Source organism: Dendrobates tinctorius, unplaced genomic scaffold (genome assembly GCF_039654945.1).
Source record: "Dendrobates tinctorius isolate UK_male_01 unplaced genomic scaffold, ASM3965494v1 ptg000417l, whole genome shotgun sequence".
NCBI classification, from domain to species: Eukaryota; Metazoa; Chordata; class Amphibia; order Anura; family Dendrobatidae; genus Dendrobates; species Dendrobates tinctorius.
In genome coordinates this window covers 572,929-594,377 of record NW_027362081.1, presented here as the reverse complement: position 1 = coordinate 594,377, position 21,449 = coordinate 572,929, and the positions used below count along the sequence as shown (strand labels likewise).

Sequence of the window (21,449 nt, the reverse complement as noted above, 5' to 3'; positions counted from 1 at the left end):
CGCTGCTCTCTCCACCATGCTCACATACAGCGCTGCTCTCTCCACCATGCTCACATACAGCGCTGCTCTCTCCACCATGCACACATACAGCGCTGCTCTGTCCACCATGCTCATATACAGCGCTGCTCTCTCCACCATGCTCACATACAGCGCTGCTCTCTCCACCATGCTCACATACTGCACTGCTCTCTCCACCATGCTCACATACTGCGCTGCTCTCTCCACCATGCTCACATACAGCGCTGCTCTCTCCACCATGCACACATATAGCGCTGCTCTGTCCACCATGCTCATATACAGCGCTCCTCTCTCCACCATGCTCACATACAGCGCTGCTCTCTCCACCATGCTCACATACTGCACTGCTCTCTCCACCATGCTCACATACTGCGCTGCTCTCTCCACCATGCTCACATACTGCGCTGCTCTCTCCACCATGCTCACATACTGCGCTGCTCTCTCCACCATGCTCACATACTGCGCTGCTCTCTCCACCATGCTCACATACTGCGCTGCTCTCTCCACCATGCTCATATACTGCGCTGCTCTCTCCACCATGCTCAAATACTGCACTGCTCTCTCCACCATGCTCTCATACTGCGCTGCTCTCTCCACCATGCTCACATACTGCGCTGCTCTCTCCACCATGCTCACATACAGCGCTGCTCTCTCCACCATGCTCACATACTGCGCTGCTCTCTCAACCATGCTCACATACTGCGCTGCTCTCTCAACCATGCTCACATACTGCGCTGCTCTCTCCACCATGCTCACATACAGCGCTGCTCTCTCCACCATGCTCACATACAGCGCTGCTCTCTCCACCATGCTCACATACAGCGCTGCTCTCTCCACCATGCTCACATACAGCGTTGCTCTCTCCACCATGCTCACATACTGCACTGCTCTCTCCGCCATGCTCACATACTGCGATGCTCTCTCCGCCATGCTCACATACTGTGCTGCCCTCTCCACCATGCTCATATAGAGCGCTGCTCTCTCCACCATGCTCACATACTGCGCTGCTCTCTCCACCATGCTCACATACTGCGCTGCTCTCTCCACCATGCTCACATTCTGCGCTGCTCTTTCCACCATGCTCACATACAGCGCTGCTCTCTCCACCATGCTCACCTACTGCGCTGCTCTCTCCACCATGCTCACATACAGCGCTGCTCTCTCCACCATGCTCACATACAGCGCTGCTCTCTCCACCATGCTCATATAGAGCGCTGCTCTCTCCACCATGCTCACATACAGCGCTGCTCTCTCCACCATGCTCATATAGAGCGCTGCTCTCTCCACCATGCTCACATACAGCGCTGCTCTCTCCACCATGCTCACATACAGCGCTGCTCTCTCCACCATGCTCATATAGAGCGCTGCTCTCTCCACCATGCTCACATACAGCGCTGCTCTCTCCACCATGCTCACATACAGCGCTGCTCTCTCCACCATGCTCACATACAGAGCTGCTCTCTCCACCATGCTCACATACAGCGCTGCTCTCTCCACCATGCTCATATACTGCGCTGCTATCTCCACCATGCTCATATACTGCGCTGCTCTCTCCACCATGCTCACATACAGCGCTGCTCTCTCCACCATGCTCACATACAGCGCTGCTCTCTCCACCATGCTCATATAGAGCGCTGCTCTCTCCACCATGCTCACATACAGCGCTGCTCTCTCCACCATGCTCACATACAGCGCTGCTCTCTCCACCATGCTCACATACAGAGCTGCTCTCTCCACCATGCTCACATACAGCGCTGCTCTCTCCACCATGCTCACATACAGCGCTGCTCTCTCCACCATGCTCACATACAGCGCTGCTCTCTCCACCATGCTCACATACAGCGCTGCTCTCTCCACCATGCTCACATACAGCGCTGCTCTCTCCACCATGCTCATATACTGCACTGCTCTCTCTTCTTCCCCCAGCAGGATGTATGTTTTCTCTTCCTCCTTCATGGTGGTGAAATCTGGGAAGAGAAGTGAGAGTCTCCTGAAGTGAGAGTTCCTCCCTCTTGTTCCCTCTGCTTCCTGCAGTCAGTGCCCCTCCAGCTCTGCCCCCTCTCCTCACAATTCAATTCAATTCAATTCAAATAGGCTTTATTGGCAGGACCAAAATACAATTAGTGTTGCCAAAGCAAGAAAAGAAGTGTGGCAGGGGAGTGGATTAGGGTAGTGGGGATGGGGTGTTGGGGGCAAAATTTGGGGAGTGATTGTCCTTTTGGAGGTCTCTAGTTCCTGTCATCTTATGACATGTGGTGACATATTGGGCGGCGACCTCCACCATTGATTCTTCTTCCCCCAGTAGGATACAGAGTTTCCTCTCCTCGTCCATGGATGGGAAGTCTGGGGTATGGGTGGTAAGTTTCTGGAAGTGGGAGTCCCTCACTGCTGAGTATTTGTTGCAGTGCAGCAGGAAATGCACCTCATCTTCCAGAGCCCTCACTCTGCTGTCTCTCCTCCTCCCTCTCTCCTCCTCCCTCTCTGCTGTCTCTCCTCCTCCCTCTCTGCTGTCTCTCCTCCTCCCTCTCTCCTCCTCCCTCTCTGCTGTCTCTCCTCCTCCCTCTCTGCTGTCTCTCCTCCTCCCTCTCTCCTCCCTCTCTGCTGTCTCTCCTCCTCCCTCTCTCCTCCTCCCTCTCTGCTGTCTCTCCTCCTCCCTCTCTCCTCCCTCTCTGCTGTCTCTCCTCCTCCCTCTCTCCTCCTCCCTCTCTGCTGTCTCTCCTCCTCCCTCTCTCCTCCTCCCTCTCTCCTCCTCCCTCTCTGCAGTCTCTTCCTAGTTCTGGCTGCTGTCAGCTGATGTCAGGACTTCCAGATAATTTAGAAGCACAGATGAGACAGTGAGATCTCCACAGAGACATCCAGTGCATGAGACTGCTCCTTGGCAGATGGCGCTCAGGACAGTCTCCTGTACAGGGGGTCTCTTCCTTCTGCTGTCTCTGTGGCCCCACAGCTCAGCCCTGCCTGTGTCACACGGGGGCCCCTGGCTGCACCTGGGCTATGGCTGGTCCAATGTCACCTGCACCACCTGCAAAGCGCTGGTCATCGCCCTGGACATCAGCCTGCAGGTAAGCTGCCGGCACACGGGGGTTAACAGCCTGTCAGTCATCCCCTGTGGGGTTAATCACAATTATTAATGGGTTAACACATGATGTGGTGATGACATCTGTCCTGAGGCTCCAGGGGAGGCATAGAAAGAGTTAAAGTCGTTACTACTGTGATTGGTCGGGGGTGTCAATGATAAGCTGAGCAGGAAAAGGTTAATTACTAGGACCCCCTGAGGCAGCAAATAATGAGTTAACTTTCTTCCCTTCTGGATTGTCTTGTCTTCCAGTAGAAAGAGGTTAAGGGACTGACATTTCCATCCAGCACTGAAGGGGTTAATTGCTGAGTGATTGGCAGGAGGGGGCGGGGCATGGCTCACCTGCCCCCTGCAGGTGACACTGGTGACAGCACTGTATACAGGTGACTGCTGCAGAATAGCGGCCCCTAGTGTCCAAGTGTGGGCACTGCCTGACACAGGGATGATTCTATACAAGGTGGAGATGTAAACGCTGAGCCTTACTGTGCTCAATGTGAGAAAGTTGCTATCCTCCTCCAGACCCCTCTGTCCTCCTCCAGACCCCTCTGTCCTCTGGACCCATATGTCTGCCTCTTTATCCTGTCCCTTCTGTCCTCTTTCTACATCTCTGGACCCCTAACTTCACTAACCTGTATGGGCTCTTCCTCCTCTTCCTCCGAACCCATCATGCCTCTTCCTCCGAACCCATCATGCCTCTTCCTCCTCATCCTCCTCCTCCACTGTACCCCTCCGTTCTCCACTGGACCCCTCCATCCTCCTCCTCTGGTGGACCCCTCTATCCTCCGTCGGACCCCTCCATTCTCCACTGGACCCCTCCGTCCTCCTCCTCTGCTGGACCCCTCTATCCTCCGTCGAACCCCTCTGTCCTCCTCTGGACCCCTCTGTCTTCCTCCTCCACCGGACCCCTCTGTCCTCTTTCTACATCACTGGACATCTCTCTCCACTATCTCCTCCTCCAGACCCCTCTGTCTTCTTCCCCTGGACCGATATGTCTGCCTCCTCCTCTTCCAGACCTCTATGTTCTCCTCCTCTGGATCCCTCTGTCCTCTTCCTCCTCATCCTCTGGACCCATCTGTCCTCTTCCTCCTCATCATCTAGTCCCCTCTTCCTCCTCATCCTCCGGTCCCCTCTGGCCTCTTCCTCCTCTGGACCCCTCTGTCCTGCTCATGGAGACTCTCCGTTCCCCCTCCTCCTTCAGACTCCTTGGCCCTCCTCTTCCTTCAGACTCCTCTGTTCTCCTCCTTTTCTCCAGACTCCTCTGCCCTTTTTCTCATCCAGAGTACCCTTTCCTTCTCTATACTTCTATATCCTCCTCTTCCTCCTCTGGCCTCTTCCTCCTCTGGTCACCTCTGGCCTCTTCCTCCTCTGGTCACCTCTGGCCTTTTCCTCCTCTGGTCACCTCTGGCCTCTTCCTCCTCATCCTCCCGACCCCTCTGGCCTCTTCCTCCTCTGTTCTTCTCTGGCTTCTTCCTCCTCTGGACCCCTCTGGCCTCTTCCTCCTCTGGCCTCTTCCTCCTCATCCTCTGGCTTCTTCCTCCTCTGGACTCCTCTGGCCTCTTCCTCCTCATCCTCTTGCTTCTTCCTCCTCATCCTCTGGCTTCTTCCTCCTCTGGACCCCTCTGGCCTCTTCCTCCTCTGGACTCCTCTGGCCTCTTCCTCCTCATCCTCTGGCTACTTCCTCCTCTGGACTCCTCTGGCTTCTTCCTCCTCATCCTCTTGCTTCTTCCTCCTCATCCTCTGGCTTCTTCCTCCTCTGTGTCACACGGCGGCTGCCGCGCACTCCTCCCATTGCTCCCTCCCAACCGCAGCTTACCCGCTCGCCGGTGGCCTCCTCGCCGCGGCGTCGGCTGCCTCGGGCTTCTCCGCGGTCCCTCCCGGCTCCTCTCCTCCGTCCGGCGATCGCGTCCGTCCGGTCTTCTGGAGACCAAGGCCGCTCTCGAGTTGGTTCGTAACAGGGTAAAGAGACACGCAGACAAGAGGCGCCTGGATGCCCCGCCATATCACCCAGGTGATAAAGTTTGGCTGGCCTCCAAGTTTATTCGCCTCAAGATCCCTTCCTATAAACTGGGTCCCCGCTATATTGGACCTTTTGAGGTCTTGTCCCGTATTAATGACGTCTCCTACAAACTACGGCTTCCCGCCTCTCTCCGCATCCCTAATGCTTTTCATGTGTCTCTTCTAAAGCCAGTCATCTTCAATCGTTTCCATTCCACGGCTCCTCACTCGCCTCCGCCTGTCTCCGCAGACGATGTGTTTGAGGTTAAAGATATTTTGGCCATGAGGAGGCAAAAGGGAAGAACCTTTTTTTTGGTTGATTGGAAGGGCTTTGGCCCCGAGGAGAGGTCCTGGGAGCCCCAGGAGAACATCCAGGCTCCTCGAATCTTGGCTAAATTTTTTTCCGGGCTGCGGAGGGGGGCGCGTAAGGGGGGGTACTGTCACGCGGCGGCTGCCGCGCACTCCTACCATTGCTCCCTCCCGACCGCAGCTTACCCGCTCGCCGGTGGCCTCCTCGCCGTGGCGTCGGCTGCCTCGGGCTTCTCCGCGGTCCCTCCCGGCTCCTCTCCTCCGTCCGGCGATCGCGTCCGTCCGGTCTTCTGGACCGCGCCGGGTGCGCGCTCCCGCCCCTCCTCCTCGGCGGGCGCGCACACACACTATGCCCAGGCACACGCGCGCCTCCTGTTCCCCCTGAGGACGCGCGCCTTCCTCTCCTGCACTGAGAGGTCAAGACCCGGAAGGCCTCTGCTACTTCTCCTGCTGGCGGTGCCTGATTATCACTGCGCTTCGTTAGTGATTCTGGCCCGTTCTCCATGTACGCCCCTGCGTCCTGTTCGCCTGTAGCTCATCTGCCTTTTCCATTGTCCTCTCTCCTAGGATCGGGAGGTCCGTGGTCGTGTCCCGTCCAGTTCTGTTCCCGCACCAGTGTCCTTCTGTTCGTGCCTGCTGTTCCCGCCTGTCCTGTGTCTCCAAGCCATGCCCGCCTGTCCTGTGTCTCCTAGCTGTGCCCGCCTGTCCAGTGTCTCCAAGCCGTGCCCGTCAGTCCTGTGTCTCCAAGTCGTGTCTACCTGTCTGCCTGTCTATACATCCCCTGGGTACCAGCTGCCGTGGTAATAGTTACCCGCGGGCTTGCCCCAAACACTCCCTGTATAGGGGGTGGTCCACCTGGTCAGCTCGCCCCCGGGAGGTTCGTTGCCACGGTCTAGCGGGTCCACCCCAGGAGTACCTCATACTCTGGACCCCTCTGGCCTCTTCCTCCTCATCCTCTGGCTTCTTCCTCCTCATCCTCTGGCCTCTTCCTCCTCTGGACCCCTCTGGCCTCTTCCTCCTCATCCTCCCGACCCCTCTGGCCTCTACCTCCTCTGTTCCCCTCTGGCTTCTTCCTCCTCTGGACCCCTCTGGCCTCTTCCTCCTCTGGCCTCTTCTTCCTCATCCTCTGGCTTCTTCCTCCTCATCCTCTGGCCTCTTCCTCCTCTGGACTCGTCTGGCCTTTTCCTCCTCATCCTCTGGCTTCTTCCTCCTCATCCTCTGGCCTCTTCCTCCTCTGGACCCCTCTGGCCTCTTCCTCCTCTGGACCCCTTTGGCCTCTTCCTCCTCATCCTCTGGACCACTCTGGCTTCTTCCTCCTTATCCTCTGGCCTCTTCCTCCTCCGAACCTCTCTGGCCTCATCCTCCTGACCCCTCTGGCCTCTTCCTCCTCATCCTCTGGACCCCTTTGGCCTCTTCCTCCTCATCCTCTGGACCACTCTGGCTTCTTCCTTCTCATCCTCTGGCCTCTTCCTCCTCCCGGCCCCTCTGGCCTCTTCCTCCTCTGTTCCCCTCCGGGCTCTTCCTCTGGACCCCTCTGGCCTCCGCCATGGAGACCTTTGTTCCCCCTCCTGTCTTGGGCTTATCATCCATCACTGTGTCACCGCTCTTATATGTTTGCAGGTGGAGAGTAACATGGATCTGGTGGCCGAGGTTGCCGTGAAGGTGTGTAAGTCTTTGCATCTGGCAGAGCCCGATATTTGCCGGCAGGCGGTGCAGCTCTTTAAGCAGGATGTTATCACTGCCTGGGTTATGTCAGTGCTGCGCCCCTCAGAGGTCTGTGGGCTTCTTCTGGGTTCAGAGTGTGGACACTGGGACATTGGGTCAGACTGGAATATTACCCTTCCACCTGTGCCCAAACCTCCGATACACCCTCCTGTGCCCCCTCCACTGGGGTCCCCTGTCTCCCGAGTGCTGTTTCTCACTGACATACATTGGGACCACAGCTACTCTCCTGGGGCCACCGCTACCTGCAAGGAGCCACTGTGCTGCCGCAACCAGTCATCATCAGGTGGTCACAGCCCCGCCGGTTACTGGGGGGAGTATAGCACTTGCGACCTTCCCCTGCACACCATTGAGTCTCTTCTCCAACATGTTGCCACGAATGGCCCGTTCGATCGGGTGTACTGGACGGGTGACATCCCGGCTCACAATGTGTGGGAGCAGACCCGGGCACAGCAGCTGAATGCCCTGCGGACTATTACTGGTCTCATTAGGAAATATCTGGGGCCAGTGCCTGTATACCCAGCTGTGGGCAACCATGAAAGTGCCCCCGTCAACAGCTTCCCACCACCGTCTGTTTATGGAAACCTGTCGTCTCACTGGCTCTATGACGCCATGGCGCAGGAATGGGAAGGATGGCTGCCGACATCTTCACTGGAGACGCTCAGGTGAGAGTATGCACCTTCACGCATCATCCCCCATACATATCATCCGTACATATTCCCACCCCTCTGCCTCCCACTCTTACAGGACCTCTGGATTTTACACAGCGAGGATCGCACCCGGCTTACGTCTGGTGTCACTCAACATGAACTTCTGTGCCACCGAGAACTTCTGGCTTATGGTCAACTACACGGACCCCGCAGGGCAGCTGCAGTGGTTGGTGGGGGTCCTACAAGAGGCGGAGAACAACCACGAGAAGGTGAGGACAGTACAGAAATGATAGTAGGTGACACCTAAGGCTATGTGCACATGATGCGTTTTTGCAGTTTTTTTTTACGCTCGTAAATGCTCTAAAATCGCAATGGAATACTAAAGCAAGGTAGTGCAATGACAATCCTGAAGTGTTGCGCACATGGTCAATTTCTGACCGTATTTGCAGCATTTTATTTTCTGCAGCGTGTCAATTCTTCTTACGTTTTTGACTAATTGACTTCAATTGAGTCAGTCAAATCTGCAGCAAAAATGCAGGTGTAGAAAGGTTTGCATATTTGCTGCATATTTACTGCTTATTTGCTGAAGATTTGCTGCCAAAAACGCTGCGAATTGTGAAAGGAAATGATGTCAGAAGGAGGAAGCGTGCGTGGGCGGAGAGTATGTACACGGGCGGAGAATATGTGTGCGGGCGGAGAATATGTCCGTGAGCGGAGAATATGTGCGTCTCTCTGCGTTTGTCTGTGTGCGTCTGTTGTGTGTGGCATCGTCTGATGGGACTACTACTCCCATCCGGCTATGTCTGCTGTCACATACAACAGAGACCGCATGAGCCGATGATGGGAGAATAGTCTCATCATCCGGTGCCTGTGTTCAATTGTAAAAATAAAATCAAAACGTTTACATAATCACATACAATATACATACTCACTGAACACCTAATCCCCGATGCCTGCGTCTCCTGCCATCAACCAAAAATAATAAACCAACATATACTCCCTGTCTGCCGTAGTCCATTTAATACCGAGTATCCAACGTCAATGTCACCCGGCCGCCAGCGATACACTGACAGGAAGTAATCGCTCCCGCAGTGTATCACTGAGCTGTCATGAGAGTTCAGCGAAGTTCATCAGCTGATCAGCTCCGCTGCTCTCACATGTGGCACCGCTGTGTGAGAAAGTTCTCACACAACCGTAGTGCCGTAAGTGGAAGTACCGGAGCTGATGAACTCCGGTAAACTCTCACGGCAGCGCAGTGCGTGAGCGATTACTTCCTGTCAGTGTATCGCCGGAGGTCGGGTAGAGAGGTCACATCTCACAATATGACTGTTCTACACGTGAGATCACCGTGGGACACTCGTTATTAAATGAACTATGTCGGACAGGATAGTATTATATGTTGGTTTATTATTTTTTTTGATTGTAGGAGACGAGGGCGTCGGGGATTAGGCATTCAGTAAGTATGGTAAATTTAGATTCTGGCTGTGTGTTTATTTATCATATAACTTGTATGAATGGGTCACCGAGGAGGAAAAACCTAAACATGCTAAGCCCAGAAAAACCAGAGAGGTTGGTAACTATGCAGATTGCAGATCCCTGATCCTAACCACACAACTAGCAGCAGCCGTGGAGCGTACCTACGATGACCTAGATGCCTCGTCACAACCGGAGGACTAAATAAGCCTAAAGCAAGAAAAGGAAAAACTAACTGCCCCAGAGCAGACCCCAAAGGAATAGACAGCCCCCACACATGTATTGACGGTGAAACAAGATGAAAGCACAAACACAGACAGGAAAATAGGCTGAGCAAACGATGGGGCCGACTAACTAGAAAGGACAGGAAAGGAAAGCCACTGTCTGCAATCTACCCAAAACCCTACAAAATAATGTCCAACACTTCTGATAACAAAATTAACCCTGAAGTCTCTAGACTTCTCCCACTATATCAGCACTCTGAAATATTCTGAGACAGAGCAAAAAGAGGCCAATCTAATAAGGGACAAAAAGCAAATTGGCAAATACAGATAAATAAGAATGGAAATTCAGCACAGCCCCAGCCGGGGCTGGCTGACCACACAAAAAACTGAATAGAACAACAAAATCAAGTGTGAACATTAGCAGAGAAACTTAGCTTTAGATGACTAGAACAGAGCTGAGAACCAAGACCTGACAAGCAGAAGGAATCACCAGCACCAGAGTAGGGCGTCGTCTGTCTTAAATCCAATCTGAGATTCCTGAGGTCCAATCGTCATCCTTATTATCAGGTAGCAGATCTTTATGGCTTTTGGCTCCATCCCAGAATATTAACTCAGCCGTCGTCTTTCTCTCTGCTGGTTATGAAAATTATGCGGGAGCCCACGCAATTTTTTAAAAAAACAGATATGGCATTTCCCGCAGATTTCTGACAGTTGCTGTCTTGTTCCAGCATATGCAGGTTAATTATGTTAATGCTCCTACATAGGCTGGTAAGTGTGTGTGTATTTAACTCTTTATGTACCGTTTTATTAATGAGGCTATCTAGCTGATACCTGTTCATTACTAAACCTCGTGCTTGGTATATATACCAGGAAGCACATTCTCTTGAAAGTCCATGTGGGTTTATTTACTTCATAAACCACCAAAACACCAACAAAAGGTAAAAAGTCTTCACATCAGGCAGACAAAACCTCAATGTCCATAGCGGAGCTCTGCTCTCTCAGGCCTGTGGGCACACAGGCTGTGCAATGTCCAGCACGCGGGCTCGGTCTGGAGCCATACACACACAGGAAGGCTTTCTCCCTCCCAAAACACAGACCACTCTGGAGTGTCCAGCCTGGACACATGTAAATCTGTCTGACAGACTCCTTAGCACACTAACTGCCATGTGCCAAACACACCTCCATTATTTAGGCTGTAGCCACACCCACAGGTGAGGTACATATCAAATGGACTGGTCACGTGATCGTGACATCATTTTAGGTCCTCAAACACCTGCAAGTCCTGCAGGGAAAAGGGATACAGTGAGCACTCTCACCCAGAGGTGAGGTATGTGGGTAGCGAGACTCTCTCATAGCTACCCACAACCTGGAACCAGGTGCACTAAACAACTTAGTGCTCACGTGCACTAAAGCAAAATACTCCGAGTTGCATTGCAGGGAGCAGCCATCTCTGCGACTCATACTTCCCATTGACTACACGGCCATTAGAGTCTTTACATACCTTCCCCCTCTGCCTAAAGCCATGGGGCTTGGCACCTTCCATTACCCGACCAGATACCCTTCTCGGTCGCCTTTGGATAGTACATCCATCGGTCAAAGTCTGACCCTGTCACTGAACATTTTTGGAACAAGGTATAATCTGACTCTGGTAGAGTTGCCCCTTTGTCAGACAACCCCCACTCCCGGCAGTCAGTACGGTATTGCGATTACCTTGCCTCCATACCTACTGTCTGGTCTGACTCTTTGTCACCACGTCTGCTACAGGGTCTCCTGCCTAGGCTAATTAGCACTGAGTTAGAGGAGTCACTACTACTAACCCTTCCGTGTCCTCTTCCATCAGGCCACCTTCGGTTGTCTCTCTGTTGGCAATTTCTCCTATTGTCTTTATGAACCAGAGACCAATGATTCCATTTATCTCTACTTTGTGTTCTAGCTTCAGATGGAGTACTCCCAATCTTTAGAGAACCCCTTTGTCTCTCTATACCTCGTATTGAAAATGGTTGCCATCTTCTTTCCATTTCCTGCAGCTGTTTATTAATCTGTAGTCTGTCAAGTCTTAGCTTCTCTACCTCTCTTAGGTATGCCAGATGATATTCCAGGAGCATTTGAATATTTTGAAGGCTCTCCATCGATCCAAAAATGAAGAATGGAACCATCCCATCTTCACCAGCTACCTGGGTTGTGGCATCTGCTGGAATCCTCACTCTTGCCACACCGGATCTATTCACAATTTCCTGCATCACTTTTTCAAGTCTTCCAACGACTTTCCTCACCAGATTTCTAGGCAATTGAACGATGTCTTCCACAAACCCCGGCCGACATTGAGCTTTCCTTGCATGATCCAGACGTTGAGCGGCTTCCTTATTCCTCAACAGGATCATCTGTTCCATGCGAAGACAGTGTAGGTGCATATCACTCAGGATATCCACCCGCTTCACTGTGACTTCCCTAGTCAACAGTATAACTACCTGCTGGGTCTCTGGCACCCAGTTCACACTACACACTTCCACCACCTTTCTAAATGCCTCATGCACAGCCTGACTGGCACAAGCTTCTCTCGTGTCCTTGGGTACCTCTAAAAGGCACTTGAAGAGCAGAGTCTCATCCTCTTCTAATATGGACAGCTCCCACTTTGGACAATTCCATCAAGTCATCTGCCATCACCGGGTGATTGTCTGGTTCATCTTTTAGCGCAAGGTCTCCCTGGTCTTCACACTCTTCAAGACCCCTCACCACGATGGGCATTTGCAGATCCGCCTCCTTACCACTCTGGCACTGTAAAGGGGCTTTTACACATAGCGATATTGCTAGCAATATCGCTAAAGCATCACCGATTTGGTGACCTAGCAGCGATATCGCTATGTGTGATACTTACCTCCGACCGGCTCCCCCGCTGTCCATTGCTGATCGCGCAAGATCTCGCAGCTCCATTTCTCGTCGGGCGCTTTCTGCTGGGCTTCTTGTGGCGCCGACGAGCGACGTGTGGAGGCAGGCGGGAGGACGTCAGGATCGCTGTGTGTGAAAGGTAAGTATCGTCCGCTGTATCGCTGCTGCATCGCTGTGAGATTTTCCTGTGTGGAAGCTCACTAGCGATCATTTAGCGATGCACCAGCGATCCTGACCGGGTCGTATCTGGTCGGGATCGTTGGTGCATTGCTAAATGTAAAAGGGCCTTAAGTCTGCGACCACCATCTCCTTCTCCTGTAGAAGTCCTCTTAATGCTTCTCTGAGCTCCTCCATATCTTCCAATATGGCCTTGTTCACGGTTTGACACGTTGACAGGTGACCTCTGAGCTCAGAGACTTCTTTCTCCAGCTCATCCAATCTGTGCTCAGCCGCTTGTCTCAGGAACTTTTCTCGTTCTCGTGCTCTTTTACTGTCTCTTTAAGCCTATTTCATGATCCTGTTCCCTTTTGGCCAGCATGTGTCGCACCATAACTTCTTTAATTATATTTTCAGATGGGGCAGCTTGCCCACCCACACTCTTCCACTTCAGAGTTCTACCTGTTCCTTCATCAGCAGGTTCAGCTGTCTCTTAGGACTTCCCTCCATTACCTTCGACTGCCTCTAGGGTCTCTGCTGGGCTCTCTGAAGAGTTAATGTTCTCTCTCCCAGACTCTACCTCCCCAGCCTCGGGTTCTCTGGAGCTCTCACCACCTACTGTCCTGGTGTCATACGCCTCAGTACAGTTTCCTTCCCCTTCCAGAGTTTTGGTGCAGTTGTCATCTTCCACCTCAGAGTTGAATGGTCCACTTGTCTGCTCTCCATGACCTCTGTGGGTTTTCCCTCCACCTGCACTCTCTGCTGATGGATCTCTACCGTCACAATGTGTCAGTTTTATTTTCAGCACATCATCGGATACCTCTGTGCTGGGGTTTGTCAGTGGCAATGTGACCTCCATATTTAGAACATTAAGTTTGTTTTCACCTCACCCTGCCTCTTCTTCCTCCCTCTTCTCAGAGGGTGTAGCCTGTCCTGCCTTTCTGCAACCGTGGTGTCCCTGGCGATGAGAGGAAGTCTTGCCATTTTTACTTAGGTCCTCCCTACCGCACTCTCGTTCCCTTGCGTCTCAGTCTGAATGGGAGTCTCCACTACTCACCCTGTCACCCTGGAATAACAAGTCCCCACTTAAACAGGTGTCGGACCCCATTCCTGGAGCTACCCTGTTTTCAACAGTCACACTGGTGGTCACCTCTGCTACGTCCCAGAGTTGGTCAGACCCACATTTCCGTCCGGTCATCCCTAACTCCGGACCATCGACCTTAGGGGGCGCTACCTCTTCCTCTTTATTAGATTTTATACACATTATTTCTACAGACACCTCTCCCTGTATCCACCAGTCTCACAGTACTTCCAGGTCCTGACCTATTACCACAAGATACCGCAAGTCCGAGACTACACCCACCTCGTGGTACGTGGAAACCTCAGCCGCAACAATGTAGACGCAGGCTATCAGACGTCCTTTAATGTCCTCACACACGCCACTTACTTTCATCCCAGGTGACCTAGAGTGTTCCAGAGCGGCTCTTAGTAAGTACACTCCAGTCCCTGGGCCTATCAGTCCCATCACACATTCCCCATCCAGCCAGATGGGACACAGTCGTGATGCCTCATTGGCCGAGCAATCCCCACTATAAAGTAGAACCACATAGCATGAACTTCGCCGCTGCCCCTTTTTGGGCTACCACCCCTATGTGGGTCACCGCCCCATTTTGGAACTCCACCTCCTTTTGGGTTAATGCCCCTTTTGGGACACCACCCCCTTTTGGGCAACCATCCCTGTTTGGGTCACCGCCCCCTTTTGTGACTCCACCCCTTTTTTGGGATAAAATTTTTCACTCTCTGATTCATTGCAGCCATTTGGTAAATTAAGTCCATTTTTTCTCATTAATGTGCACTCTGCACCCCATCCTGACTGAAAGAAAACAGAAATGTAGAAATTTTTGCAAATTTATTAAAAAAGAAAACCTGAAATCTCCGATGGTGATAAGTCTTCAGCCCCTTTGCTCAGACGCTCATATGTAAGTCACATGCTGTCCATTTCCTTGTGATCCTACTTCTGTAATACTGTGTCCATGCAACGCACTGATGAAACCTCACATAATATGGCCACAGCAAAGTATTGGAATACCAGTGCCACCCTGCGCCCCTACATAGTGATACTGCGGAATGCTGCAGTAATAACCCATTTCATGGCGCCATACAGTGACCAAATAAGGAAGCCATATACTGTCCAAAATGTCCAAGTTTAATTTGCTTGAAATTTCACAAAAAATTGAATCCAAATTTTTTTATGATTTGTGGAGGGTCATTCTACCAAAAACATTATAAGGAACATTGAATTCGCAAGTTGAATCTCCTGGCCAACGTCGAGCTATGAAAATTGAAATTGGACACACTCATCACTAGTTGCCATAAGAGCCCACACTGGTGCCACATCCCACAATGATGGGGGCATACAGGGCCATTAGAACAAGGGCATATGGTTCCCATATATACGCCCCAACCCCCCACAACAGAAGACAACAGAAAGAGTTGAGAATTAGTGGCCGCCTTTTAGTGAAGCTTTATCCCACAGATCAGACATTGTTTCATTTGATTTAGCTCATTTAAAGACTGATGACAAATCTCAGAAGAGTGGTGACCCAGATAACAAAAGGCTGCAAAACAAGTGGGAACAATGAAAAACAGCTGGAGGGTCAATGTTCACCTAAGCCACATGTCAATATAAGAAGAGCATGTGAGAGAGGCAGAGTCTCCCTAAAGCAAACATGATCAGAGGTCACCAATCTGTGAACAGCTGCATAGAAAATCTGTGGAACAACTTCAGAAAAATATTCCTCAACAGAAAAGTGCAAATATTCTCCGAGATTCTGGAGAAATCCACGTGCTCAAGGGATGAGGCCGACGCTCTACTGGAAGCTCATGATCTCTGGGCCCTTGGGCCTCACTGCATAGAATACAGGCATGAATCCCTGCATGGGCTCAGGGACAATCCAAAAATCATTGTCTGTGATCACAGATCACCATGTAATCCACAAATGTAAGTGACGGCTCTGTCATGGAAATAAGAAGCCAAATGTCACAATCCAGAAATGCTGCCGTCTTCTCTGAGCCAAAGCTCATTTATTATGATGCCATGTTCTATGCACTCTGGAGAAGAAGGACCTTCCAGCATCTAATGGAAGAGGGGGACCATCGAGCTTCTAATGGAAGAGAGGGACCATCCACCTTGTTATCGAGGAGAGGGACCATCCACCTTGTTATCAGCTCACAGTTAACATCTCTAATGTGTGGGGGGCATTACTGGATGTGGCAGGAGCAGCTCACACATGAGAAGCGTCATCATTGCTGAGCATTTTACAAAGGTCATAGAACAACATCTGCTCCATCCAGACATCTATTTGAGGGAATACCTTGTATATTTCAGGAGGACAATGGTAAAACACATCCTGCCACCATCCAAGCTCTCCATCCTTCCTCAGTAGAAATCGAATCTAAGGGATGGACCGGCCTCCTGCAGTCTGGACTTTTCACCAACAGTAAATATTATGAAACAAAAATCTGAAAGACCCAAAATTGTGGAGCACCGAGAATCTGAAATCATACAAGAAGGGGACAATGTGTGTAAGATGAAGAGGGGACACTGGACAATGGTGGACACGGCCCCATCACAATTATTCTCAGATGTGCACCAGAGCTGTAGGAAAAGCCCCCGACCGCACATGCAAACCTTATACATTCACCTATTGCTGCTGAGATCTTCAGGGCTGAACATGAGGGTCTTAGTCACCATTCTGATCAGATTGAAACCGCTGCCATGTCTCAGTGCAGCTCTCAGCACCAAAACCAAGTCAACAGAGCAGAAGCGCTCACCTTCCACGTTCTCAGACATCCTTTTGAGATGTGTCGCTGACAAAATTTTTTTTTGCTAATGAAATGGAAGAATGTTCATCATAAACGTCTGATCTGTTCTCTGATCTGTGTGATGAAATACGGCGAGTAGAGATTTCCTGATCATGGCGTTCTGGTTTTTGGCACATTTTACAGCGACTGGACATTATTGGTCTTGGGGTTGTAATATAATGATGTGCTCACTGATAAACCTCCTTGTGTTGGCTTAGTCAGGGGGCTGGGAAGGCAGCGTGTGCTCAAAATGGAGGAAAGTGAAGGTTCCCAGATCAGTGTAAAGTGTCAGCTCTGTGGGTCGGTGTGGCGGGGACTTAACCTTCGTATGGTTACTCCTAGGTTCACATCATTGGTCACATTCCCCCGGGAATCTGCCTGAAGAGCTGGAGCTGGAATTATTACCGTATTGTGAACAGGTGAGCCTGGCCATCCTCCAATCTGATACCTGGCATGGTGTTGAGATGATCTCCACATGCTCCGCTGGCAGATATCACTGACCCGGGGCAGGTAACGGTATGGACAAGTGTGAGGGGATTACTGTTCCCTCTCCCACCCCTGCTTACATCCTTTGCTGTACATTGTCCTACTGCCTCGTGCCCTATCTCACGTGGCCCCTGTAGCTCCCTCTGATGATGACATTTCTGCCTTCTTCAGGTGTTTAATTTTCCCCTTTCTCCTTCCACAGGTATGAGGACTCCATCACTGCACAGTTTTTTGGACACACTCACCTGGATGAGTTTGAGATCTTCTACGATGAGGAGACCTTGTCCCGGCCGCTGTCCGTGGCCTTTATTGCACCGAGCGTCACCACCTTCATCAACCTGAATCCAGGTAACCTCCACCCCTGTATTTCTTAGAAGGTGAACAAGATGAGACTTTATTGGGTCACCAGATGCTTCATAGGTGGACAGGACCCAGGGGTATAACTGCCATTGGTCACATTTTTGTATGTGATGATGGACCGGACAATGTCAGGGTTTGCAGTGAAGACCCACAGCCCTGGACTGGTGATGATTCCTGTGCTCCGGTCGGCTCTCGCACCTACTGCTGCTTTGGCAGGTTCTGTTCTTGGCATTATGGTCCGTGGACAACATCGACCAGAGATGAGCAGATCCAATCTAAACAGGTCAAAGTCTACAGCTATGTGCACACGTGGAGTACAACTTCTGCATCTCTTGGCAGGAAGAACGCAGCTGTAAAACACACAGAGAACTGACGCAGCAGATTATTATCTGCACCAAACCTGCAAGTGATAAACACTCCACGTGAGCCTGACACCTCTGGCTTCTCATTCACTTTGCTGGCATCAGGATTGCTTCAGGTTTATCTGGAAAATCTGTAGAGGAAAAAAACGCATCAAATCTGCAACGTGTGCACACAGCCTTAGAATGTCCCCAAATTTGTAGATTCAAGGGAATCTGAATTTCCGGCGATTTGCTGGATTTAGGGAGATTCTAAACAGCTGGGATAGGGTTACATTTTAGTCATTTATTTTTTTTTAATTCTACTCCCCTTGCCCCAAGCTGCCACTTGTCCAGCTACACACATCTTTTGCTCCTCTCCACCATCATGATGTTACCCCAATGTTGTAGGGTACGGTTATGACGTGAACTCATCAAAGACCAGACCGGAGAGGTGCTCCACAGCTGGACAGATGAGGGCCGGGAGAGTGGGAGGGGGTTATCTCTAACCCTAATGATTATGTTCTGGGGTCTGGAGAAACCTCCTAGGATAATAAGACACATTTGACCTGATTTATAGCAAATATGATTGATAACAAACCACACTTCCTGTCCCCATTTGTGTAGACCTGCCAAACCAACTTTTAGCAGATTCGCTCATCACCGGTGCAGACCCAATATTTGCAGGTGAAGGTCATGGTTGCTTTCCTAGTGCTCCTGTCTTTTTGTGTCTTATTTTTCTCTCTCGTCTTTGTGGTGGATCTCACATATGTTGTCTTCTTCTCCAGGATTTCGAGTGTACCTGGTGGATGGTGAGTACCCTCACAGCTCTCACGTGGTATTAGACCATGAGACATATATACTGAACCTGACTGAGGCCAACAAGAAGCCGAGCGTGACTCCGCAGTGGACGCTCCTGTACAGCGCACTCAACACCTACGGCATGAAATCCGCTTATCCTTCTGACTGGGACCAGCTGGTGCAGAGATTCTTCCAGGACGATCGACTTTTCCAGACCTTCTGGTTTCTCCATCACAAGGGACATGTCAGTGAGGTATGCCAAGAGGCCTGTAAGGCGAACCTTCTCTGTGTCCTGCGCACTGGACGTTCCAATGACCCTCAGCTCTGTAAAGATCTGGACTTTAATGGTAAAATGGCCCAGAGAAGGAAATATCTTTGCTGATCTGTTTCCTGTCATTGGTCACAAACCTGCTAAATCCTTCCAGGAATGCACTGAGCAGAGTCTGCTGACTCCACGTCTACTCCGAGAATCTCACTGATAGCGAAGAACACAAAATGCTAAAAGGATATCGGCGTTATTCATTTATTGCCAAACAATAATTTCTGGATGGAACAAACCCCAGAAGCCATGGCAGTGACCGAGAACAACTGGGAATAGTATCTCAGGAGGCTTCTTTTCCCAGGAGGCTTCTTGGGTATCTCAGCAGGCTCCCTGGGTATCTCCGGAGGCTTCTTATCTCAGGAGGCTCCCTGGGTATCTCAAGAGGCTTCTTATCTCAGGAGGCTTTGTGGGTATCTCCGGAGGCTTCTTATCTCAGGAGGCTCCCTGGGTATCTCAAGAGGCTTTTTATCTCAGGAGGCTCCCTGGGTATCTCAAGAGGCTTCTTATCTCTGGAGGCTTCTTATCTCAGGAGGCTCCCTGGGTATCTCAAGAGGCTTCTTATCTCAGGAGGTTTTGTGGGTATCTCATGAGGCTTCCTGGGTATCTTTGGAAACTTTGTATGCATTTCAGGAGGCTTTGTGGACAGTCAGAGCTCTGGATAAACATAGCTACACATTTGCACATTCATAAGGACTGAGTGAGTCTTGGGGTGGACAGCATCTTGTCATACCACACGTGTGAAGAACCAGATCCCCAAGGACCCTCACAGTTTACAGGTCAAACTCTCATGGGGGAAGCATTACCCTATTCTAATAAAAATCAAATTACTTTTCCCACCAAAACAGTGAATAGCTAATCCCATGCCATCCAACACCAACTTCTCACTTCATAGCATTTCCTTCTTCATGAAGACTACCATACATAGCTCATCCTTTTCACAACCTGCAGAAACTCCATGCTCTTCAGCTAACCACCTGCCCTCCCAAACCACAGTCTGCTTACCATTCTCTACACACCATTCCCACCAGGACACCAATAATCTCTGCAAAGTGCCAACGTAATTTCAATATCTCCCAGCCGGCCGTGTTCACCACCCACCACCAGCAGCAGCTTCTCTGTATACACCTCACCTTGCCATTCTACAGAGTCCTACTCACCACCATAGATCCCCACACCCTAGTCGTAATGTCACCTTCTTATCATCCTAGATTCCCAATCCTCTCCAAAAAGTTTTACATCTCTTCAGACTGTAACCCTATCCTCCGCCCTAGCAGACCCTCGCTCCTACTTTATCATCCACTCTCCCCAACTCTGATTGATCACATCCCGCCGTGTTACAGTCAGAGTGATCCATGTGAGGACCGTCGGGTGGGCGGCAGTGAGAGACAATAATCCCATAACACAAATATCTAATTTCCCGAAATACTAATAATCGTGGAGACGACCGGTCAAAAGAGATGAAGTATGACCGATCATGTGACTACGATCTAAGCATGACCCAAAGAGTGATCTACAGACGATTGTCCAATCAGATCATCAGAAACTCTAACCGCTAAATAAAGACTTTAACAGATTCCTGAGTGGTGTGAAAATGTGTTCCTCCAGCAACAATGTGTCACCATAAATTGTGTCCCCTCGTCTTACCTTATTCCCATAACAGTGTGTCACCCACAGATCCCCCATAACAGTGCGTTATCCACAGATCCCCATAAGACTGCGTCATCCACAGATCCCCATAACAGTGCATCATCCACAGATCCCCATAACAGTGCGTCATCCACAGATCCCCATAACAGTGCGTCATCCACAGATCCCCATAACAGTGCATCATCCACAGATCCCCCATAACAGTGTGTCACCCACAGATCCCCCATAACAGTGCGTCATCAACAGATCCCCATAACAGTGTTTCACCCACAGATCCCCCATAACAGTGTGTCACCCACAGATCCCCCATAACAGTGCGTCATCCACAGATCCCCATAACAGTGCATCATCCACAGATCCCCCATAACAGTGCATCATCCACAGATCCCCCATAACAGTGTGTCACCCACAGACCCCCCATAACAGTGCATCATCCACAGATCCCCATAACAGTGTGTCACCCACAGATCCCCCATAACAGTGTGTCACCCACAGATCCCCCATAACAGTGCGTCATCCACAGATCCCCATAACAGTGCATCATCCACAGATCCCCATAACAGTGCATCATCCACAGACCCCCCATAACAGTGTGTCACCCACAGACCCCCCATAACAGTGCGTCATCCACAGATCCCCATAACAGTGCGTCATCCACAGATCCCCATAAGACTGCGTCATCCACAGATCCCCATAACAGTGCATCATCCACAGATCCCCCATAAGAGTGCATGATCCACAGATCCCCATAAGACTGCATCATCCACAGATCCCCCATAAGACTGTGTCATCCACAGATCCTTCATAACAGTGCGTCATCCACAGATCCCCCATAACAGTGCTTCATCCACAGATCCCCCATAACAGTGCATCATCCACAGATCCCCCATAACAGTGCGTCATCCACAGATCCACCATAACAGTGCATCATCCACAGATCCCCCATAACAGTGCATCATCCACAGATCCCCATAACAGTGCATCATCCACAGATCCCCCATAACAGTGCATCATCCACAGATCCCCCATAACAGTGCATCATCCACAGATCCCCCATAACAGTGCGTCATCCACAGATCCTCCATAACAGTGCGTCATCCACAGATCCTCCATAACAGTGCA

At 50.9% G+C, this 21,449-nt stretch overlaps 1 protein-coding gene across 1 annotated transcript; it reads left to right on the top strand.

Moving 5' to 3' along the window:
- Window positions 1–2,760: 2,760 nt before the first annotated feature.
- On the top strand, window positions 2,761–20,253 carry SMPD1 (sphingomyelin phosphodiesterase 1). Its single transcript, XM_073563967.1, has 6 exons — window positions 2,761–3,080; window positions 7,019–7,785; window positions 7,868–8,039; window positions 16,716–16,792; window positions 17,062–17,207; window positions 18,346–20,253. The coding sequence occupies exons 1-6, from the start codon at window positions 2,901–2,903 to the stop codon at window positions 18,738–18,740; spliced, it is 1,737 nt and encodes a 578-aa protein (XP_073420068.1). The 5' UTR covers window positions 2,761–2,900; the 3' UTR covers window positions 18,741–20,253.
- Window positions 20,254–21,449: the final 1,196 nt, after the last annotated feature.

Excerpts from the sequence above, each read along its gene's own strand:
- SMPD1 (XM_073563967.1), top strand. The coding sequence starts at position 2,901 with ATGGCGCTCAGGACAGTCTCCTGTACAGGGGGTCTCTTCCTTCTGCTG. Across the intron at positions 3,081-7,018 it reads CCCTGGACATCAGCCTGCAG|GTGGAGAGTAACATGGATCT; the intron begins GTAAGCTGCCGG and ends ATATGTTTGCAG. Across the intron at positions 8,040-16,715 it reads CGGAGAACAACCACGAGAAG|GTTCACATCATTGGTCACAT; the intron begins GTGAGGACAGTA and ends GGTTACTCCTAG.